Below are 26030 nucleotides of genomic sequence, written 5' to 3'. Positions count from 1 at the left end.
AAAACTCAACGGTTCATGAGTAAAAGGGATTCTTATGAATAAAATGGTGGCGACGAAGACTCAGGAACTTGAGAGGGATTACTAACACGTGGCTTTCCGCGTATCAGTCAGACCGGAAGCTTAAGATATCTGAAAATATTCGCGGTAGGAAGATCATTGCCTCAAACCCAACGTGCAAAATTTCAGCTCAAAATTGTGATTAGTTTTCCATAAACGTGTAATAGGCCATCGCGGTGAATCACCCATAGGTAGTTCATTAATATTTTCTGAACTATCGAATTTTTTGAATTATTATAAACACAATGAAAAGCCCAAGAAGGAAATAATCAAATATGTATTATTCATATCAACGAATGCTTCATAGCATAATCAAACTCGTTGTTCTATTTGAAAAAAATATATATTTACGATGTGTATTTGTTTATTCTGGAAATGTTAATAGATAATATCAATAACATTTTAGAATTTCATAGAGGGGGAAACGCGTTTCAGCAGTAGTGAAAACATAAGGAAATATCAAATTTTTTCGCTAGAATTTTTGAAATGGTTAAAAATAAGAAAAATCCTCATTTTAAATTTGAACATAATAATTGAACATGCGAAAACTAAAAAGATGCATCGAATCTCAATTAAAAAATATTTAACAATAAGTACAAAAAAAGTGTAATCTACCAAATTTTCCATTGATGTCATCTTCATGATTATTTTCTTTAAAAAAATTATTTCAACCTCAATACAACTCAAAAAGTATTTGGTTATCATGCTTTTTGCTATCACCTGTTCTAGGTGACCTATTAGTTCATAGTCTAGCAAACATTCGAAATATATAATTAATAAATTAATAATATTCTGTTCTGTATTTGCCATTTTTGAAACTGATATGAAAAATTAGATAGGTAGGTATATTGAATATTCCAAACAATCAAGGACGCACAAAAAAACAACTACTCACATCTTCGAAGTATTCTGGATTTCGAACAAATTTAAGGGTCATCGCAGTGAAGAATGAATGTACCCCTATTATAAAAACCATGGCAAATGTTCGAATTCCTTGGATACTCAGTAGTTTGTTGAAATCCTCATTTCTGTTCGGTTTATTAATTTCTCTCCATACATTTGTGGTTGAAAACATTTTCTGATATTTATTAGCTGAAAAAGAATGATTTCATTTTATTTCGAACATAAATTTTAGGATCGTGGTTATAAAATTCAAAATTCTGAAATTACTGTTGAAATAGAAGAATTTTAGTATTTATTTTTTTTTATATTCTTCCCCAATTTTTTTTTTTTTTTTTTTTTAGGTACCTACTGTAGGTGTAGGTGTATCAACTTGAAAGTTCGCACGGATCTTGATTTAAAATTAAATTTTAAAATTTTAATTCCATCGATTTTGTGATCACGGAAATATTGGGTTAAATTTTTTCGAAATTATCCTTGAATTTTCTATGGTTCTTATTCAGCGATCAACATGAAATATTGCGTGAACAAATGTCTTTGTACAATTAAATGAAAATTTCCATCTCGATCAAATCAACAGTTTCATCGCGACATTTGAGATCTGATCCTACCCTGTATCTCGCAATACGAAGTATTTGCGAAAAAAGTGTCAACCATCCCTTGAAGTAGGTCGCACTTCTTAACTAACACCCTATATACATGGTTTGTCATCTTAAACTTGAAGACATATGTAATCGGTAGACCAGGTTTATTTTTGCTTTATGACATATACCGCGGTTTCGAAGCATAAATAAAATACAAGGTGTTTAATATAATTTTTGAACACTATTTCAGAGTGGTGAGTCATGTGTGATCTATAAAATAATGGTTTTTATTCACAAATTAGTATTTTTTGGTAGTAATTTTTTTATTAGTGCATTTATTACATGTCTATGGCATCTTATAGTTATTTATAATACAAGTGCAGAAGGCATTGATATTCTTCCACGAGTTCAAAATTCAAAAACGAGCCACGAAGTGGCGAGTTTTTAAATGAACGAGTGATAGAATGAGCCTTCTGTACGAGGATTATACATTATTTTCTCTAATTCATTGCATTTTTTTTAAAATCAATGAAATATTTCCATAAATATCATTTAGTGATTTTTGCATTTAAAAATGTTGGTTGGCAGAACTGATTTCTTCAAGGCAAATTTCAAATGAATTGACAGATAAAGCCGTGGCGGAAAGTTCGGAGTACCAACATATAATAATAAAATATAACCATGAAAACTGTGCGTTTCTGATATATTCTCGCACGATGTGAAAAACCACAGAATTAGAGACAATATATTATGATATCAGAAAAAAATGTATATCAATCAGTTTTTTGAGTCTTTCAAAAATCTACGTTTCGCTTGCCTAAGAGCTTAAGATTGCACAAAAACTGTTTGGAACCATTTGCATTTGGCTGGTCTCAAGAAGAAGCTCGATGTATGGGTACCAATGGGTTATCACAAAAACACCTCGTGGACTGAATTTCCATCTGCGAATCGTTGCTGAATCGCAACAAAATCGACTCATTTTTGATGCGGTTCGTGACTGGTGATGAATAAGGCCCGGTGCACACATCCGACTTTTGCAGTTACGACACCGTTGCTGTGTCGTACTTGCGGCCTGTTGTACAAAGAATCAAATGGGAGCATGCACACTACCCGCCGTGCCGTTGCGACGTCGTAACTGCCATCATGCGGGCTGTAGTACAAAGAATCAAATGGGAGCATGCACACTAGCGTACGACACCGCAACGGTGTCGCAACTAGGGCTGGGAATCATGAATGAATGATTTGAATATTCGAATAATCATTGAATAATTATTCGAATAATTGCATTTTGCATTATTCGAATAATCATGAATATTCACTGAATAGTTGAATAATCAATGACTACCTACTTTTCTATTCATGAATAATCAGTGAATAGTCGAGTATTCACTGAATAGTTGAATAATCAATGACTACTTTTCTATTCATGAATAATCAGTGAATAGTTGAGTATTCACTGATTATTCAGTGAGTAGTTTTCTATTCAGTGAGTAGTTGGATATTTATGAAGTTACGAATGAAAGTTTGAATGATCAATTGACTCACTACTCAGGAATGATTAAAACAAGGTTTTGTGATTCACTACGGACAAATTGATTTATTAATATTGAAATTACTGGAAATTACATAATATTGAAATTGATAGATACAATTGAATTAATATTATAAATAAACTCCTGTCAGTGTTCTGAATCCAAACAAACAAATTGTCATTCAAATTAGTACGTTGTCGTTGAAGAAATTGGCTAATTTTGATGAATAAGATTATTTGAGGAACGATTTTACTATTAATTGATAGACAGAAGAAACGAGATTAATGCCGTAAGTTCGAACTTGAGGTTCAACTAATAAACACGGCTTTTCACAAAATCTGGGGAATGATACAGGATTCAAAGTTACTGGTATTAACCTCGTTCTTTCGGTCTATCAATTAATACTGAAATCGTTCCTCAAATACTCTTATTTATGAAAATAAGCCAATTCCTTCAACGAGACCGTACTAATTTGAATGACAATTTATTTGTTTGGATTCCGAACACTGACAGGAGAACCAAAAATGGCGGTGTGTGACGTCACACTAATAGAGCGTATATGGCGAGAGGCAAAACACCAAAACGATTATACCACGTCGCAAAGGGTATATTCACTCATCAAAACGCTCGGATTTTATTGGTTCATTAAAACATGAGTTCGATCACTGAATATTGACTGAATATTCATTGAATAATCATTGAATAATCACTGAATAATCACTGAATAATCATTGAATAATCACTGAATAATCATTGAATAATCACTGAATAATCAACGAATAGTTGAATATTCATGACTACTCATGAATAATCAAGCATGAATAGTTGTTTGAATGAATTATTCGAATAATCGAATAAATTTATGGATGAATATTCGAATACAAAAAGGCGAAAAAGTCCCAGCCCTAGTCGCAACTGTAAATGTCGGATGTGTGCACCGGGACTTATGGATCACTTAGGCCCGGTGCACACATCCGATTTTTGCAGTTACGACACCCGTTGCGGTGTCGTACCTATTCAATGCACACTACCTACTACACCGGCGTGGTTGCGGAGCCAGATCAATTCAATGCGCACTAGTTTCCCATTCAGGATCGTGAATGTAATACTTTCTGGACTTATTTGATTATAGTATTTGTTGGATCATAAAAATTTAAAACTTTTTCAGTTTTTCATGATTTCTACGAAACTTTCACTAATATGATCTTGAAATCTCTAGCTGTTTCAAAAATTGAATTTAAATTTTTATCAATAAGAGTTTGAATAAGACACTTTATTACTTTCGCAATAACTATAGACAATGATAAAATCGTTCGGAAGAAAATATATAGGCTACCAGCGGACTGACCGATCATGAGAAATAGAAATGAATTGTTGAAAATCCTGTTGTTCGAAGAATTGATGAAAACATACTACTACCCAATAAATTTTTCTGATGACATCATCTCATTTTAGTTTCTTCAATGAAGAACTCGATATCCAATTCCCTCGCTACCATTGTGTGAACTCACGACAAAAGTCGTATGTGTGCACAGGTCAATTTGGAATAGAGTACTGAGAGATCGCATGTACGACTGCGGCACAGTTGCGGCCTAGAGGGACATGCTACCAAAAAACGACCGTAGGCTGGCAGTTACGACGTCGCAACTGCACGGCGGGTAGTGTGCATGCTCCCATTTGATTCTTTGTACCACAGGCCGCAAGTACGACACAGCAACGGTGTCGTGACTGCAAAAGTCGTATGTGTGCACCGGGGCTTACAACAACGTCAGGCGAAAACGGCATTGGTCGAAACGCGGTTAGCTAGCGGAAACAATGGCCAGAATTGACAGCCAAAAAGGATTTGCTGTGTGTTTGGTAGAATTGTTTGGGAATTATCTACTATAAGCTGCTCCCCTACGGCACAACTGTTAAATTGGAACTGTACTGTCAACAATTGGACCGTCTGAAAGAAGCAATCGCCCAGTGGCGGCCAGCTTTGGCCAATAGAAGAGGAATTGTGTTCCATCAGGACAACGCCAGTCCACACATATCAATAGAGACTCGCCAGGAGCTCCAGGAGTTGGTTGAGAGACCATATAGTCCGGACCGGGCACCAAGTGACAACTATCTGTTCCTATCCATGGCGAACAATTTTTATGGTGAAAAATTCGCTTCAATATAGGCTAGAGAGAATCGACTGTCTCAATTTTTTGCAATAAAGAAGAGGGCTTCTATGAGATAGGCAAAATGATATTACCTTCAAAATGGAAACAAGTTATCGAACAAAACGGCGCATACTTCCCAATATGGAAATTAAAGTCTTATTTTTAATGCAAAAATAATGGATTTCTTTTTACTACACCTAATATTACAAGAATTCATTGCAAATCCAATTATATTTTGGTCAGAATCGAATACTCCATTTTCCAGATGAAATAAAACTGCAATATCAAGTTGATGCAGTTGAAAAAAGGTAAATTCACCACATTCAACAAAATAGTGCTCTAAAATGACAACAATAAGAACCCTATATCTTACCTCATCATTTCCACCTTATCACATATAGGTAAGGTACCCTCCTTTTGAGCATACGTAGTAGAGGTAAGAAATGAACAAACATTTGTTCATTTCGAAGTGAAACACCCTGTATATATATTGTATTTTCTTTAAATAAGTAAATAAACTATTGACTATTTTTATGTTTTACTCCCAATTCTTTAATTTCATAATTTATATCTAAATGTACATTATTGTATACAAATACCTATACGTACATTAGGCCATAAACTTGTCTTCACTTTAAGTCTTTTGTTTATTAGGATATAAATGATGAAAGATTATTCAAATCAAACGAGTTTATGGAATCATAACCATCTTAATGTGGATATAATGTAGTAAATTTATACTGTCATTTAAGTACAATAGGTTGTATTACATTAGTTTCCGAGATACCCATACTCAAAACTCATTTTGTACGTAAAAATCATAATTTTCATTTACTTTTCAAGATTTCTGTGAAATGGGAGAGTAAATTCTGCTTATATTAAAAAGCCAGATCACACCTCAGACATCTGCACAAACTGGCTTGCCCAAGTCAACCTAACTGTTATTTTTATTTTACTTTTATGTTTTATTCTATTTCATGTTTTACTTTCATAGAGATACTATAGAACTTTTTTGGTATTAGAAATGGATAAAATCTACGTTGGAGTTAACAGTTAAAGTGTTTAACTTACCATCTTTCTTCTGATTTGATGTTTTTATGGTGGAGAAGATTATAAATCCCATATAAGAGAAGATAAATAATCTGAAATCAGAAATTTTCATGAAATATATTCATTTTCATATAATCAACTCATGCTATCCATCATCAATCTATTGATAAATATCTGATATTCTGATGCATATTTTTACATTGTGATGTCTTGTTTTTACCAATTTTATTCCTTTCAGGTTAGTTTATTCTGAATATTCCTTAATATGGATATGATTAGTAAACATCATGGTGGAAATGGTTTTCGCGAATCAGAACTCGTGGAAATAATTTTTATATTTTCACAACTCAAATGAAAGAAGTGACAGACTGCTGCTAATACATATTTTCGACCAAAATCATCCTTACACAATTTATTACTGATGGAAACATTCAGGGAACCTGGAGATCATCAATTCGAACATTTAATCTGAATTATTTTTCAACCTAGGCGTACAACTTTGCTTCCGCCGTTGTTTTACGAAGTTCGAGGCGTTAAAAAAAAGTGGTTATACATTTATGATTAAAACTATTGTCGTTCGCTAGCCATTATTTTCTCCCAACTTTCGGCAGCGTACGAATCCCGCATTGAAAAAAATTGGTCATCCAGCTATCCACGAATCAATCCAATTTTCTACTTCTTCATAAAACCAGAAATGCGGGTCAGCCAGACTGTGTACCATTGATCGAAAAATGTGATAGACTTCCCATTTCAACGAACATTGTCTTGCCGTAAAATCATTTCATCTTGTCTCTCGTTGTATTGCGGCCGTTTCTCTTCCAATATTCGGCTCAAACGCATTAATTGCGTTCGATAACGATCATCTGTGATTGTTTCAGTCGGTTTTAACAACTCATAATACACTACACCAAGCTGGTCCCACCAAATACTGACCATGACCTTGAAACCGTGAATATTCGGTTTGGTCGTCGACGTGGAAGCATGGCCGGGATATCCCCATGATTTTCTGCGCCTAGGATTATCGTAACGAAGCCATTTTCCGACTCCAGTCAAAATGCAATGCAAAAATCCCTTCCGCCTTTGCCTCGCAAGCAGCTGTTCACAAACAAACAAACGCCGTTCAACATCTCTTGGCTTCAACTCTTACGGCACCCAACTTCCTCGTTTCTGAATAATTCCCAAGACTTTCAGGAGTTTTGAAAATGCTTATTGCGTCACTCCCAATTATCCTGCCAATTCCTGTTGCGTTTGACACGAGCCTTGATCAAGTAATGCCTCCAATTCTGTATATTCGAAAAACTTTTATCTTCCACTGCTATGCTGGTCTTCGACGTCAAAATCACCGTTCTTGAAGCGTTGAAACCCCTATCCGCATGTTCTTTCACTAATAGTGGCCTCACCATAGTATTTTAGAGCATTCGATGAGCCTCAGCTGCAGATTTCTTCATATTAAAGCAGAAAATCAAAACCTCCCGCAAATGACGATAATTTGGCTAGTAAGCCGACATGTTTTATCAAGAATTACATTATGATGCAGCGAAAATCCAATAATGCCTAAGCTTATTGTATGACATCTACATACGATCTATCTATTTCGACTACCACTTACCGCTACAGCCATCTATTGTAAAACGTACAAAGTGGTACACCTTATATTTTTGTACCAAATAGAATGACACTGAAACTGAGAAAAGAAAATACGTTTTTTCTTGCGGAACTATTGATCCAAGAAGCTCATCGTACGTTCCTGAAAAGGAAAATGAAAGATCTGCAAAATAAACCTAATCAAAATTCTTTTTGTTTTGATTACTGCAAAATGTGTCACCCTATAAACGTATCTCATTATATATCTGTAATCATTATAATATGAGAAATATCGGGGGTTGCTTGTAATCATTGAGAATCCTTGTATTATAGGTACACACTCCAGACGCTTAGGAATACATTCTTAACGGAGTCTTTTAGCTTCTCTTTCAGATTCCAGCAAGCTGAGGATATCCCCTTCTCTCACAGGCCCCTTTACGTTCCTTATGATTTGACGATTTTGTTCGCCAAGGAACTCTACCTTAACTTCTGTACATTGTCCCTGGGATCCAGTACGACCCAAAACTTTGATAACTCTTGCAAGAACAACAGGTTTATCCATTTTTACGGATGTTATAGATTTCAACTATACACACGTGCAAAATGAAGAATTTTGGGTTAAGAAAGAAAAAAATATACATCTTCATACCCAATAAAAGTTTCAATTGGTCGGTGGACATCACTAGGAGTTCGTTTGTGATCACAATATAATTGACTAACATCTCCTGTTAAATTATATTGCAGTAGTTCTTGCTCTAGTTTTTCTTCAATACTTTCACCGCCAATACAAAATGCTCTGAATATGGTGTCCCTTCTGTAGATAGACTGAAATAAGAATAAAATAAAATTGACATATGATCTAAACCAAAATCAACATTTCAAAGTTCCACACAAACTATGATTTGTAACTCACAGATTTTTCGGGAATGAATGAAAAAAAAATTTAAAAACTGAAATTCACAAATTTAAATTCAAAAATATTTTTTTAGATGTTTGTTATTCCAATTTCAACTTCCTCTAGAACAGGATCAGTTAATTTGCAAAAGCATGTGAACTGAACCATTAAGAGGGATTACCACCACGTGGTTTTTAGCGTATTAGTCAATCTTTGGTATCCATTCATTTTACCTATGGCACTCCTGCGTTGACCAAACAAAGTACGGTGTACGAAGTCGTATATTCACTTCATCTTCTTTGTTTTTTCGAAGTAAACGAGTAGAAGGCAGCACTGCACGACAACTTTTGCGAAATTATAATGTTACCTCTTTTGTAATAGTTTTGGTAGTATTTTTCACCTATATTTCAAAAATATATTAGTGTTTTGTACGAATTACATATCATCAATTTTTAGCAAAAAACGAAAAGTTACCAACATTTTTTATTTTCTTTTTTCATTCGCAAATTGAAAATATTTACTTTCTTCCATCTAGATTATTGTTTGGAAATTGTGTAGAAACTACATAAAAATCGATGATTTGTAAGAAGAAATATCCCTGATTTCGTTTCGAACTAAGCAACCTCAAGGTGGTGTTCCCTCTTTACAGTTTTGGTTGAGTTGATATTCGCCTCCAAATACCCAATTCTGATTTATTTTTAGTAGGTACCTATCTTAGTAGTAGTTTGCATTGTTGTTTTGGAGAAACCCGAAAACATGTTCAAATTGAATTTGATCTTGAGAAAAACATGACTTGATAAAATTAAAATTATTCCTTTACCTCCTTTTTTATTAGTTTCCACAACTCAGGCGGATCATCAACATTTTTAGGTTTTAGTTTTACATCAACTTTACAGTAATAATGATCGTCTGGACATTCTTCTGTCTCGTTCACATAAAATATTCTCGGTAAGATGGAGAGTTCTTGTGAAACTGAAAATAAATAGTGCTTTAGATTCGACAATTAGTTTAATAATTTATGATAAACTTGTGTTATTCAAAATTCAATAAATAGATAAATTTAAGTTATTTAAAATATCTGATGCATTGTTATCGATCACTTTTAATTGTGAACAATTTCAATACCATTTCGATCATAAGGGGGAATTTTCCAAAAAAACCCTGAAACTTTCAAATAATTATACGCTTTAGAGCGTATTGAATCCAAAAGCCCAATTAATACATCTAATCAATAATAATTTTTCATGAAATGTGAAATTTATTTGCATAAAATTTGGTGCAAATAACTTCACTTCAAAGCTCCCAAATCGAGAATCCGATCCTTGAATTTTAAAGCTTGAAGTAGCCCATCTCAGTTTATAGATTAGAAAATAAATAAAAAAAAAATTTACAACGTTTACTCATATCTGTAATGTGAGAAAAAGAGGTGTAATAATGAAGTTTGAACCAAATTGCTAGAAATAATTTTTTGACTACCAATTCGATTGTTCTCACCTTATACTGGGTTTTCCTAAAATGGAGTTACAAAGGAAATTGAGAGATTCCTTGGATAATTTTAAGAATAAAAATTCCCATAAACATGAGCCCGCAAACGCTTTGTTTTCGAGATAAAAGGTGTTTTTTCGTTTTTTGTATAGTCGTTATCTTTAGTGATGCTCATATCAGTTTATCGAATCTTTATCAATCTTCGCTACAGAATGGTAAAGAAGTACCAAAGGTTATAATTAATTTATTCATCACAGCTTACCAACTGCATGTTTATAATAATTTGGATATTCCTGAGGATTACTACAGAGCTATTCGAATTGTTTTTCTCGAAGGCGATATAATATAATAATAGCAAATACGACAAAACTACAAAAAGTGTAGTGCTAGACCAGACTTCTATTTTTCACATTTTTCTAAAGTACCAGTGCTTCATCAAAAAATAGTTCTGGAGGAAAGAACCGGGTATCCTTCCAGAAAAATTTCACTCTGTAGATTTACATACAAAATAGGCATATCACTAGATCGAAACTTTAGATTGGAATGCCAATTCAAGTCAAATATCTTGTGAAGGGAAGGTGCTATGAACTCGAACTTCAACACCAGTATCTCAAAAACAAAGCGTTTGCGGACTGATGATATAGGAATTGTTTTCTTAAAATTACCCAAGAAATCTATCATTTTCATTTGAACCTCCAATTTAGGTACACCGTTTAGATATAATCAATTCAAAACTGATAACGATTGTATAACACAGCCCAGACTATTTTTCGATGCGAATTACTCAATTCAGTTCTTTGATGATAACTACAGTATTGAACTTTTGTGACGAGAATGAACCGGACATGATCAAACTCAATCCTATCGAATTATCAGGGATGTGTGAATTTTCCCTCTAGCGAAGAATGAAAAAACCTTCTGCGGACTGCGAGTAAAGTTTTCTCTACTACGCTGATAGGCTGAATGCAGATATGATAACAGAATCACACCGTTAAGTTGTACTATGACAAGAACAATTCTTCTGAGTAAACCGATGACATGAGCGAGAAAAAATTCAAAAAAGATCGAGGTTATTTCTGTGTGATGCCGTCCTGCTCAAACTAATTTTCGAAAACAATATAATTAGGCTGAACTTTAAAAAATAGTTATAAAACCGTTTTTGGATTTTGCGAATGGTTATACATATACAAGGATGGATATCCCAAATGTTTCTGTTTAACTCAAAATACGATGAGATTCATTTACCTACTCGTATTATGCTATCGAGTATTTATGAATCGATTGATCAGTTCCACGTGCCTATAACGGTGTTATTATTTCTGATGATAAACTTCTGGAATGGGGTGAAAAAATTGTTGATATAATATAACCTCATCATAGGTCGAAAATTCGATTTATTCGATAATTTTGGCTACTTGAACTCGGTATTGGCTCTATCCCTTTACTTCCTTAAGGTGGCGGTATTCAATGAAAATGACAATATTGCCCTGGCGACGACAGCGAATAACTTTAATTTCTTTCTATAGGAGGCGCTATAATATGAAATACACTACAGTGACTTAATAAACCACATTGGCGACAAGCGTGGTCTCGTTTTTGATTGACTGAGCCTAAATATGGCGGCTTTTTGTTTACATTTTCCGTTCACCTGATTTTTAGGATTCATCCAAAATGTAAGGCCCATTTCATTAAGTCAATGTAGTATTCTCTAGTTGAATAAATTTGTTCTATATGCAATCAAATACTATCAGGCCCAATAATTTCAATTTTGACGAAGTGTCAATTTAGTTCAGTCAATTGTATTCTTAAGTTCTATGGTAAAGCCATACGGTTTGCCATTTTTAGGCTCAATTTGAACGAATTGTCTCCACTGTGTTTTATTAAGTCTCTGTAAAATACACTACACTGACTTAAATAAGCCACATTGGCGACACGAATGGTTTCGTTCTTGATTGGCTGAGCCTAAATATGACGGTTTTTTGTTTACATCCTCCGTTTACATGGTTTTTAGGATTGATTCAAAATGTAAGGCCCATTTTATTAAGTCACTGTATGTATTCTTCAGTTGCATAAATTTGTTCTATATACAATCAAATACTATCAGGCCCAATAATTTCGATTTTGACGTGTTTCAGTTCAGTCAATTGTATTCTTAAGTTCTATGGTTATATGTCCCCATTCACCATTTTTAAGCTCAATTTGAACGAATTGTCGCCACTGTGTTTAATTAAGTCACTGTAAAATACACTGGCTAGCAGAAAAAACGGGTCATTACTGTTCAAATACCTTTCTTACTTGCATTTTTACGAGAATAATGAAATTTCTGAAATGGTAGGAAAAATGTCCAAATAAAAATGAAACTTTTTATTCAATTTGTATGAAAATAATAAACTTTTTTTGAAAAAAATATCGCTACTTCGAAAATTTCAGAATCAGTAAGACGCTTGACCTCCCCTAGCTCTAATTACAGCTTCCAAACTTCTAGGAATGCTCGTGATGAGCCTTCGAATATTTTCTTATGAAATATTCTCTCATTCATGACGAAGGGCTTCATGGATGAATTTTTCATTGAATAATAAATATATTCATGTTATAAACATTTATTCTTTTATGAATTTTCAAAAAATAATAATATAAAAGTCCTGTCAAAGGCTGAAGAAGTAGTTTTTCTAAAAATAAAAATGAAGATTAAAAACATATTTTGATTTCTTGCATGTGGTAGAAAAGGACGATGAAACAGAGGAACGTTTGAGATTGCTTCAATCATCCTGGATTGAGCTGTGAGATCTCAAAAACGCTAAGGAGGAAGGAGTAGTTAAACATTAGCAGGTCACGACTCACGAGAAAGCCACGTGGTATAAACCCTACTAGTAGGCAGAAATCGTTCGATTATTTGATGTTAGATGTTATACTCGTATGAAAATTTTGTTTTCCAATTTCTTTCCGACCTATCCGAAAATTTTATGAGGATAAATGGGAAATTAAAAAAACCTTTGATATTTACTCGATCATGATCGGATAGTGTGACCTCATCTTAATGATGGACATGATCGACCGAACGAGAGCGTGTGTTCTCAAGGCTAATGTATTTAAGTTTTATGGGTTTCGCGACAATGTAGTTAAACAAACAATAAAGAAATTTGAAATAAATTTACTGAACAAACAACTCTCGAACAATCACAGTAATTCTGTAATTGACTAAAAAACGTTACACTAGATTTATGATTATTTCCCATATTACACAATACTAATACAAAATAGTGATTATGATCTTTTCTCTTTTCATAATTATATTTTTTCTTTTTTTGTTGATAATTCAAGAAATTCTTCACTAAAAAAAACTCATTTTGATGTTTGCTCGTTGGTGAAATAATGATCTACTTCAATTTCGATGTAATGAAAAATATTTCATGTGCAAAATATTTTATCATAATTACCATAATTATTATAATGCTCATCAACATCAGTTCACTGAAGTGTGGAAAAATTCCAGGCACGTAATTAAGAAATTCAATTAAGGCGTTAAATAGAACAAACACTCATTAAATTCGAAAAGAATTTAGAAAAGTGCGGTCAAGATTAAGACAACAATGTTTTTATCAGATGGTGCAATTTTTATACGGTATTCACGGCATATTGAAAGATTGTAATTGTTATTACCTGTAGCTATTTCTATACGATAAATCTAAACTGAATACTGGAATACTCGAATACAGTATGGTCCAACGAAAACTTAATATCTCGATTTGCGGCTTTGAAATGAAAATGTGGACAAAAAAACAACTTTTCCGCTCTTCGCATCCCCGTAACTGCAATCCCATTACGGGGGTGAGTACAACCCCTTGATTTTGAAAAGGGATATTGCGCTACCTCATTTTGAATATCTTATTGAGTACTATCTGATCCTGAAATTTCGTTCCAAAATTTCTATCGATAATGAAACGATAGGTAACATAGTATAAGAGTACTTTTGTGATTAGTTCAATAAATGTTGAAAATGGGCACCATTCACTTATATGCAGTAATGTAAGTGGGGAACGCACGTTACTCAAGATTTCTGGTGTAATTTGACGGCATTCATCAATTATCCGAATTCGCAAATCACCTAGTGACTCAGGCTGGGTAACGTAAATCTTGGATTTCAGGTGACCCCATATCATGAAGTCCAGTGGAGCCAGATCAGGTAGCCACTCAATATGTCCCCTTCTTCCAATTCAGGCGTGAGGAAAATTTTCTTCTAAGAACTGACGCACCGGATGAACGAAATGAGGTGGTGTGCCATCTTGTTGGGAAATGATCTTTGGATGGTCTTCTTTATTATCTAATAGATCTGAATGAACTTTTCCGGTGATCAAAAAGAGGCTTATTATGCGGTTTTCCATAAATGACCCCCAAACAATTAATTTTTGGGGACGCTGAGTATGGATCTCACGAGAAAATCTTGGATTTTCATCTTAACAATACCGCCAGTTATGCCGGTTCACAATGCCGTTAAGATAAAATGAACACTCGTACGAAAACAGATATCGAACATGTAGTTTTGATTACTGTTATTCATTTCACTGAACACTTCCAGAACTGGAGTCAACGATCGGAATCATCCTAATTCAGTTCCTGAAGTTCAGGAAGTTCAGATACATCGGACAATTTCCTCTTTCTTAGTCAAGGTCGGATCCATTGCTACATGACCTAACCCAGCCACGTCCTACGTTTCGTCTCTTTCATGCACCCTCTTTTTGTTTCCGACTGAAGCAGTAACGTCAAATTTGGCGGCGGATATAGTTATTTATAATACAAGTGCAGAAGGCATTGATATTCTTCCACGAGTTCAAAATTCAAAAACGAGCCACGAAGTGGCGAGTTTTGGAATGAACGAGTGGTAGAATGAGCCTTCTGTACGAGTATTATACATTATTTTCTCTAATTCATTGCATTTTCATTGAAATTAATGAAATATTTCCATTTTCCATAAATATAATTTAGTGATTTTTGCATTGAAAAATGTTGGTTGGCAGAACTGATTTCTTTAAAGCAAATTGATGAATTGACAGATAAAGCCGTGGCGGAAAGTTCGGAGTGCCAACATAGAATAATAAAATATAACCATGAAAACAGTGCGTTTCTGATATATTCTCGCACGATTTTGTTCTACAAGATGTGGAAGAATGAACGGAATAACCACAGAATTAGAGAAAATTTTTTTCCGGATGTTCGTTAAATGAAGCCGTTCGCGCAGAGTCGTTATTTCTTTTTTACCATATCTGCCCTTTCTTCCAAGGAATACATCATTTTAATTCTACTACAAATTTACAATCGCTTTGAGACACATGTAACGTTCTTAAAAATTCACGATAGGCTAAGATAAACTAAAAACATGACCCGTTTACTTCTTTGGACCAGAAATTAATAGTTTTTCGGATAAAAAATTAATGACATAACTATTAAATGCATTTGAAATGTGTCAGATACGAATAATATTCTCGTGATAAATATTGTGATATTTATCACAATATTTATTTATTATATATACTCTTTCACTCTTTTCGCTGTTATTTCATTATGGATGGATATTTTGAAGCGAAATTTTAGGGTCAGACAGTGCTCGATTCGATCTTCAAAATTAGTTATCGCAACACCTCTTATCCCTATTCAAAATTACGAGGTTGTGCTCACCCCCGTTAGGGAGTTGAAGTTACGGAGATGAAAAAAGCGGAAAAGTTGTTCTCCCTCGAATCAGAAATTGTCGGGTCCGAGCGATTTTCCACATTTTTATTTTGAAGTCGAATAATCGAGATCTTAAGTTTTCGTTGGAACATCCTGTAGGTATTTCTTCTTCAATACAATACAATAATGAATTTAATTACGAAATTGTGCATTAAGGTAGAAACTACTGTTTTAAGTCTATATGCAAAATTTCATGCATATATAAGAACGAAATAATTATGTAAAATCTAAAGAAAAAAGGATTATTTGATACATATTTCATTAGGTTTTTGCGTTTTCAGAATAAATAACCTCGGGCTCATTTTAAATATTCTACGATAATCAAAAATTAAATGATGAATGTAGGAAATAATAATTTCATACTTTATCCGATTTTTGAATATAGAAATGTGGAAAGCACAGACTTGGAACTTTTGGATGCTTGTTCATTAATGCGTCAATTGCACCCTTATACAGGGTGTCCCATAAGTGGCACGTCACAGTGACACCGGAGGTAGGTCAGCTAAAGAGGGACCTAACCAGCCTAACATGACCCCAGTAAAAGTTGCATGGTTTTCGAGTTATTACCAAATTACGTTTTTTAGTGAATTTTCACCTTTTTTAACATTGTCAGGGTCAGAATACTGCTGGAAAGCTGTCGAAGCTTATTTTTGTTGTTGTAATGGAATCTTAAATAGTTATTTAAGATGACATGAGTATGATTCTGTCAAAAAGTTATGTGGATTTCCGTAAATTAATGGATAAATCTTGATTTCAATTGCTAGCAAAACGAGAACTTCGACTTTGGACACCTGCTGTGAAAAAAAAACCCTTGAAACAAAACGAGCAAGTAACATCAAAAAATTGGGCATTTTAGACAGATTTAGAAATGGTACAATACACGAATCTTATGCCCATAAAACAAGATATTTTCATCATTTTACCGATGCCCTACTTAACTAAGTTGAAACTAGGAACCCCGCTATCAGGTAATTTTGCCGCTTGCTATGACATTACATTTGATACCGGGCTTTGTTATTATTTGTTAAAGTCACAATAGGGAAAAAGATGGATTAGGGGAAGCGAAAAAGGAATATTATTGAAAAAAAAGGTAAATTAATTAAAAACAGACTTAACTTTCGATTATTTATTTAATTTAGCTCTTTAGCTGACCTACCTCCGGTTTCACTGTGACGTGCCACTTATGGGACACCCTGTATAGGGTACATATCTACAGTTCTGATGTCACCATCAGTATTAGGGCATTAATGAACTAGCGATATCAAGAGCGATATGTATTACCAGTGTAGAAAGTAATACTTTTCCTCACGAAAATTCAGGGCCGTCGCTGGCCAAACTGCTGCCCTTGGCAGAGACCCAATTTGCTGCCCTACAAAAGCTTACTCTATGGAATGCTAAAAATTAATATATTGGATAATCAGGTTCCAGGGCCCGCTCTAGGGTTTCTGCCACCCCAGCAAAAATACCCGGCACCCTTGCAGGTTTGGGGTTTTTTACTAAGCAAAAGAGTGGGGGGTAGGGGGAGTGGATTGGTGAATTTGTATTCAGAATTTAGTGGGGATACTTTTTTATAAAAGTATTTAAGGAAACAAAAATTATTTTAAGTATGATTATTTTTTATGGATTCAAATTTAAATCGAATAAATGATTCAGGAAACGTGGAATCTAATAAAAAACAAACAATTTTTTCTTCGATATGATTAAATGAAACAACCAGATGATGCGTATGAACCTTTATTTTTAATTCGAATAGATGTTGAAGACATGCCCGAAATAAAAAAATATATTTTGAATTCATTCTTCCAGGAATCCAGATTTCTCGGGAAAAGTAGATAATGCCATCCTCCATTATTTGCCACCCCTCTAGGGCGGACCCTATGGCTTGAAGTTTTTCTTCTCAGTTTTGACTTTATAAAAAACTTGAATATTTTGTTTTTTTCTTTAAGATTTTCGAGTAAACAATCAGTTTATGCGGACGAACCATTTTTTCAAATTCGAATGCGCAAACGGGCAACACTAGTTAATTTGATATAAAAAATGAAATATATTATAATATAATGGAATGTTGTATGGAATAATAAAACTTCTTATATTTCTTAAGGAGGATAAGTTGGAAATGGTGAAATGGAATCCTTTCTCGTATATTTATTCTGCATTCCATTGGAGAATTGAAAATAAAAATAATCCACAAGCCGCCCCGAGTGGCAATGAAATTCTGCAAAGTTTAGAAAAATGAACACCGACAATCCTGATCAGTGAATGTGTTGTGTTTAGCGTAAATAACTCGTAAACGGCACTATGAAGGGATTACGAGACATCTGGATATTTTTGAGTATAATGCATAGTTTTTGATGTTAATAAAATTTGTCGGTATTCCTTCCTGTTGTTGCTGACCAAATTAAATTTCATTCGTTAATTTGAATTTCTACACATGTGATTTTTGTTGATCAAGTTTGAAATGCCGCTCTTGAATTTTGCCGCCCTAGGCGACCGCCTACCCTAGCGACTGCCCTGCGAAAATTGAATTATGCGATCAAAAAAGAAACAATGTTAATTCTAAATAGGTAGGTATACCTATTGTTTTATAGAATAGTATAAAATTACCACAAACCAAAATCATCCATATCTTGATGAATTGACGCTATGACCAACAATTAATTTGTATTGATCTGATGATATCGAAGGCAGTTACTTTATGTGAATTTCATTAAGGTGCCAGAACATGGCATGCCACTGTTTTCTCTCAAAATTAAAATTATTCCTGAAATTAGAAACAATTGAAGATTTCAAAAATATACTCCACAGTTTATGTACTTCGTAATTTGGAAATTTTTATTGTTTTAAAAATTCATCACACTCTATTTCAAAAGTTAAGCTGTTTAGGACATACGTTCATATGAAGTTTTTTTTCTAAACACCCTCTCAAATATTTAAATTCAAGTAGGAAACATTCTGTATATGACCAGCATACACTTTTTCAATGTGAAGCACCAATTCATTTCCTACACCATGCTTAAGAAGAATCCCACAGATAGAAAAATGTATCAGGTGTCGCAAATTCCCTTGAGCTAAAAAAACATGAATGGCACATTTTCGGGCTCAATTTTTGAGAGAATGCATTTAGTTGAAACCGCAACCTCACAAATTCAACTGTTTTCAATCTATAAGAGAAAATTGGAAACTGGCGTGAAGTAAAAAGTTCTTATAACTTCTTCATTGATATTACTGATCCTATAAACATGAAACAAGAACAATCTACGGGCAGTTTTTTCAGTAGAATCATTATTTTTTTTTATTGGAATCAGTTTTGAAGTTATGATACGAACTTATGTTTTTTTTATTGTAGGTAAACCATAAAATCGTTTAATTTTTCTCCGCATTGAAAAATAAATCACATGATAAATTTCTTATCAAAATAGAAAAATCATTAAAAGTTTCACTTTCACTCAGCAGATAAACTAAGTGTCTGCTAATGATAATAATCCGTGAACTTTAGATGATTAAAATATATGGTGGAAACCAAGCTCTCCGAATTCAACAACGTCAGATTTTTTCAACATTTTCAAATTGATAAATGTTGTTCTTTTAATGTGACCAAAAGAAGAAATCTAACGATGTTGGATCCGGAGACCTTCGTGGACACTAAATATTTAATTTACTTCACAGATTATCATAGATAGGCAGTGTGAAATGCACTGTGAAACTGAAACTTTTGATGATTTTTGTAATTTGATAAGAAATTTATATATCATGTTTCGTATATAGATATTTTCGAAAATTAGAAGAACTGAGCGATTTTTTTGGTCACAGAAATATACATTTGAAAAAACACAAATTTGTATTATAACTGCAAAACTAATTGTAACAAAAAACAAATTACTACACCATGGATTCTACTGGAAAAATGCTTGTAGACGAGAAGAATGTTCGTGTTTCATGTTTATAGCACCAGGAATAAAGAAATTTTCATTTCATGCTTTTTTCCATTTTTCTTTCATAGCTTGAAAACAGTTGAATTTGAGAGGTTGGCGATTTCACCAAATTAATTCTCCCAAAAATCAACCCGAAAATGTGTTATTTACTAATTTTTCTATCTCAAAGAGATTCAGAGAGAGATCCGCTCACTAGTCAACGAATTTGATGCTATGATTATATTTTATATTATATTCAAATGAATGATTTTTAATCTTAATTATAAATTATTCCGCAGGAAATATCGAAAGCACTAAAAGTTACAGAAAAATTATTTGTATTTGGGCGATATGCATGTTGGAATTTCTGATACTGTAAAAATTCTACTATTACTGTTAAGGTCCCATGGTGTAATGGTTAGCACTCTGGACTCTGAATCCAGCGATCCGAGTTCAAATCTCGGTGGGACCTTTAACGAAGATCATTTTTGCGTTTAATTTTTCATTCAAAAGAATTGAAGAAGAAATTAAATTATTCTGGATTCCTAAGCTTTCATTTCTAGATTTTTATACCAAATTCAACAAACATAAATAAGTACTCACTTGTTGAAGCAGTTTTGCGTTTAATTTTTCATTCAAAAGAATTGAAGAAGAAATTAAATTATTCTGGATTCCTAAGCTTTCATTTCTAGATTTTTATACCAAATTCAACAAACATAAATAAGTACTCACTTGTTGAAGCAGTTGCTCCGAGAAAAAAATAACAAACATCAAAACAAATCACCAGAATACAGCACGTGAATCGCATCTTGTGTTTTTGATAGTTAATTGAGTTGTATCGGCAAGAGGTGGATTCTTTTCGTTATAACTAGGTAGGTATCCAATAAATATTATTACAATGTGATATCAACAAAACGTACGGTTGCTCATTTCATTCAGGGTCAGACTAAGGCTGAAAGAAATATAGTTCTCTAGACATTCCCTTATTGAATATTAGAATAATCATCTGAATACAGTTATCTGAAATATTTTGAGATATCGTTTGATTTATTTCCACTATATTTAATTAGATGCATTACCAAACTTAAAACTTATTCAAACATTAATGTATTCAAAGTGCATGCATTTTTCATTCAACTACTGCAGTAGTTGAAATTATTGAAAAGGTACGTCTTTTACGGAATAATTCGAAAAAAGAAAACAAGTATGAAATCTCTACAGCAAATCAAATGTGACTTTTTCTGAAATTTCGAAATGTTATCACAGAGTGGTGGCAAAATCAACCCTTTATTTTACATAAGAATTTTCGATGTTTCGATATTCATCAACCAACAAAATACATTTCAAAAGATGAATTCATTAGTTCCATGTTATTTTAGTTTCTTGACTTACCCTAAAATTCCTTATTTGTTTTATTAACCGAACTTACCCTATTCTTTGTTCAAAATTTGAGTAGCCTGCTGCCAAATCTACACTAACATCCAAAAAGAATGGAACAACTTGATATTTGGTAAAGTTTGAGGTTTTTAGTTCAATTTTCGAAAATTTTCCAGTAAACTATGGATAAAATTATTAATTTGAACTTGTATATTCTAGTCTTCTAGTCTTAGGGTTAATTATAATTTTGTTGTTGAACCTTAATTTTAAAATTTACTGTGGAATGAAATCATAGTCAAATTCATTCAAATTATCATTCTACTCCAACATTTTTTTCGTTCATGTTTTGAAGTGCACATCAAGTTCATTTTCAAGAGAGAAATGTAATTTTTTGAAGAGGTGGCTTTGCTTGTTGTTGCCTAAATGTCAGTTTGATAGTGAAACACCTAGAAGAACCCCAACCATGGATTTAAATGCAAAAAAAAACGCGAAAGCTATTGTTTTTATTGAAATTGGACGTTTTTATGAATATGTTGCAAGAATACTTGATGTTCATCGCTCTACTTACAAAAGAAGTCTAACCTAACGTTCGTGGACAGTTCATTGAAAATTGAAGCAGTTTGGTTCCAAGTTCTAAAGCTTGTAGACCAGCAGCTGAGGTGTCAGCTATCGAACTGACATTACCTATAGCACAATGAGCAAAGCTATCTTGTCAAAAAATAATAACATGAAGTTCGTTAATGTACAAATCCGGCAAAGGGTTCGGTAAATATGGCCGTTCGAAATTTTGTTTTCTTCTTTATGCCATTAATGCAGTTTCTCTCTAAAATGCAAATTTTGGATGTAAATTGAAAAATTTGGAGAACTGGTTTTCTTCTGGCTAATTCCCCTCAATATTAAGAAATGTGCATTGCTTCATGTGATACTCCCTGATAGGACCCTCAATTGATAGCACGAAAAAAGAACAGGAGTGATATGTTAATGTCACGCACGACTTAATATGGTCTGATCAGTGATCATAATCGGAATATTGGTTCGAAGTTCCCTCCGCTCATTTATCTGTTCCAGAAATCAATCAAGGATTGCAGTACTGAACTGACACTTGTTTGCTTCTATATAATGGTATATTCTAAAACAAGTTGCAGAGTGGCTCCTATTCCAACACAAATGCGAAATTCGAATACGAGAGACGAAGGAGCGATTTTTCAAACGCATGAGTGTTGGAATTGCCTTCTGCAACGAGTATTAGACGATATTTTCTCTATTTCAAACAAGATTTGTGAAATATTGTCGAAATTCAATGAAAAATTCAGATTTTACATTCTAGTGACTTTTGTATTGTATCTTGGCAATTGGTGTGACTGTTACGAAAATTGACAGATTATGGAATTTGAATTTGAATCGTATGTTTCGAATTTTGAAATAAATTATAATTACGCATTAAATTCGTGAATTATGTCTGACGAAATCGATTTAATACCACCAGAATTAAGAGAAATTGCGAATAATGTTGCAAATCATTTCACTATATGTCCAAATTATATTATACTGACAGTTGACGTGTGTTGAAATTTGATAGGATCGGAAGTCAGTGTAGACAACCACAAAACGAAGAATATAACTGAAAACAATGCTGTAATGATCTCATTAAAGCATTATTTTTAGTACATTAATGAACTCATTACGATACTGAAATAGAGAAAACTTATATCCGACTCCATATGGAGTTTGCAAGTTCTGCTTGGAGCCGGCTTTAGTATTTTATGGTCAAATACGATTCTGCTATGAAACTAATGAATTTGATTTCCTTCCAGGATAGAGTTGACATGATCTTCACCTTCAGGTGCAAAAATAACCTGTTGGGATGCGATGTGTCTAAACTTTCCGCACTAAGCCATTATCATAATTCATAATCTGGGTAGCGATTTCTAGAAGCTGTACAAGGATAAATTCAGAACGGTGCAAAGACATTACTATTTAGGCAACAGAGTCTTCGATGAGTGGAACGGATTGCCGAGTGTTGACATCGAGACAACAACTGTGAACACTTTTAAAAAATTTTTCGCGCCAGTGCATTAGTGGGATGTGCGGCTTAGGCTTTCTTCTACTAGTATTAATTAATTTTTTTCTCTTTTCAATGAAATATGTCTCCGTTTTGAAATTGATAAAATTGAAAATAAAAACATAAACACGTATTTCCATTCTTCCATATGGTATAAAAGGACGGTAAATAAGAGTAACGTTTGAGATTGCTTCACTCATCCCGAAAAGGGGTGGGATCTCAAAAACGCTTAGGGGAGAGGAGCAATTACACTATGGCAGATCACGAGAATGTCACGTGGTATAAATCCTTCTTAATGTGTACATATATTTGATACTTATTTCAGGACTCATATAGACCTTCCTCAATTTTTTTAAATAATAAAAATGAAATTTCCGTAACCATAACACTAACAGTGTTTAAATTTTCAGTGTTAATTGATATGAAATAACAATTGCAAACTTTCCTGAAATTTCTTGAGTGTTATTCCTGAATTTTCATCAACCTGATGAATGTCATTAAATAAAATAAATGCCGGCCTGTATTGATACCTCTAAGTTTGGTTGATTCGACTCGTGCATGCGTAAAAATCTGGAAATATGATAATTCAATTGAAAAAACAAACAAATATATTCTGTATATTTTTCGTGAAATATTGACTTTAAAATGTACGCCAAGAAGATATATATGCGGCATCATAATAAAACTACTAATATGGGACCACAACTGCGTTCGCTTGAACAGAGGCGGTGGAAGGTGTAGGTCACATGAGCCAGTGTTCACAGTCTCGCCGCCCGAAAGTATTTTTCCATTTCCTATAGTGATAGCGCACTAATCCTTTAGATCTTTAGAAAATGGATGCGCGCGAAAGCATTCAGTTCGCTAAGTGATTATGCAACTGAACTATTAGCCTACTCCGAACATTACAGGACCAAAATCAACTGTAGTAAGAAATCTTCATGGAAAAGTACGAATCAATTTGATATTCAACTTACATATTTAAGATATAATAGTGATGATTGTTACTGTGTAAAAAATTAAATATTCTAATAACTTTGGAAATGTACCAAGTTTAGTATGAATGCAGGCTTTCATTTACAATCAAATGTTCGCTTAACGTCATTTTATTTATTATTTGTACATAATATAAACTATTCATATGAAATAAATAATTAAATTGTATTGCCTATCGTGAGGGTAAATAAACAACCCATTGATCTAAACCATTTTAATTGGTAATTAACTAAAATAGATAACTAAAATGAGAAATAAAATTACACACTTAAAATATGACTTATCTCAAGAGCAAATGACAAATTATCAGCTCAAACATTATTTTAAAACGTAGCAGTGTAGGCGCCTATGGAGGGTGGTCCAACGAAAAATTAACACCTCGATTTTCCGACTTTACAATGAAAATGATTCTGATTCGAGGGGGAACAATTTTTCCGCTTCTTTCATCCTCGTAACTTCGACCCCCTAACGGGGATGAGCACAATCCCTCGATTTTGAATAAGGATTAGGGGTGCTGCGATAACTAATTTTGAAGATCGTATCGAGAACTATCTGACCCTGAAATTTCGCTTCAAAATATACATCAATAATGAACAAAAAACGGAAATAGTGAAAGAAGCAATGTGGAATTCATCTCGAGAATATTATTCGTATCCGATACCTACATTTCAAAGTTTAGTAACGAGCGTTCATTTAAAATCGTGGTCATGAGTGCTGTGGGGAAATAAGAGTGGATTTTCTGTAATTACAAGTACCTAGCGCTAAACTTGTACCATATTAGTAGGTAATATTTGTTTCTATACTTCGAATTTGGAAACAAGCTAAGTGCTACTTGTAATCACAGAAAAAAACGTCTTATTTCTCCTCAACACTCTTGACCACAAAGGACCCCGCTCGTTTTATATGGGAAATGGCTTTCCGTGAATTTAGCTGAATTTTTGATATGTTGTAGTTCTTGATAAACTGAACAGAAAAATTTTATGCAAATAAATTTTATATTTCATGAAAAATTATTATTGATTAGATGTATTAATTGGACTTTTGGATTCAATACGCTCTAAAGCGACTAGTTATTTGAAAGTTTCAGGGTTTTTTCGGAAAATTCCCCCTTATGATCGAAATGATATTGAAATTGTTCACAATTAAAAGTGATCGATAACAATGCATCAGATATTTTAAATAACTTAAAGGACCCCGCACGTTTAGTATGGAAAATGGCTTTCCGTGAATTTGTCTGAATTTTTGATATGTTGTAGTTCTTGATGAGCTGATCAGAAAAGTCCTTAGCCACAAAGCTCAAAAATGGACAGTTTTCGAGATATGGAGCTTTGAAAATGGATTTTTTGCAATTTTCGGGGTTTTGCTAATCAATCGGGGAGCTCTCATTTCTGGTTGGGATGGAATTTGGATGTTCGGCGGCCAGAACCCGACTGAGAAATGATCTTCCTTCGTTATGTTAGCCACCGCTATCAATAATTTTTTATACACTGCACCACATTGGCTATGAAATGAGATACAAAATCTAAGATCTTCCATACATCTTTTCATGCCACAAGATGACGCCAGAATAATTCACATGACCGAGGAACGACATATTGTGAGATTTTTTTAAGAGAGACCATAATAACTTGGCTGTCATGTTGCAATGAATCCGACCTTGAGTACTAGGAAATTGTCCGATGTATCTGGTGTTTCAAGCACAACAAACATAAAAATCTGAAACAACATG

The 26030-nt window shown here is 33.5% G+C and overlaps 1 protein-coding gene and 1 non-coding gene across 2 annotated transcripts in view; one reads left to right on the top strand and one right to left on the bottom strand.

Moving 5' to 3' along the window:
• The window catches only part of LOC123686676 (nose resistant to fluoxetine protein 6-like), a 37601-nt gene extending 16780 nt beyond the window's left edge, over positions 1-20821 (bottom strand). Inside the window, exons 1-5 of the mRNA XM_045626893.1 lie at positions 20602-20821; positions 9570-9721; positions 8504-8679; positions 6292-6362; positions 953-1149 (exon numbers count right to left, since the gene is read on the bottom strand). Of these exons, the coding sequence (XP_045482849.1) occupies positions 953-1149; positions 6292-6362; positions 8504-8679; positions 9570-9721; positions 20602-20677 (672 nt within the window). The 5' untranslated portion in view covers positions 20678-20821. The remainder of the gene's footprint in view (positions 1-952; positions 1150-6291; positions 6363-8503; positions 8680-9569; positions 9722-20601) is intronic.
• Positions 20270-20341, top strand: Trnaq-cug. Its single transcript has one exon. It is a non-coding gene; the product is annotated as a tRNA-Gln (tRNA).
• Positions 20822-26030: the final 5209 nt, after the last annotated feature.

Source organism: Harmonia axyridis, chromosome 1 (assembly GCF_914767665.1).
Source record: "Harmonia axyridis chromosome 1, icHarAxyr1.1, whole genome shotgun sequence".
Classification (NCBI taxonomy): domain Eukaryota; kingdom Metazoa; phylum Arthropoda; class Insecta; order Coleoptera; family Coccinellidae; genus Harmonia; species Harmonia axyridis.
The sequence above is the reverse complement of the archived record's forward strand: the minus strand, read 5'-3'. Positions and strand labels throughout refer to the sequence as shown.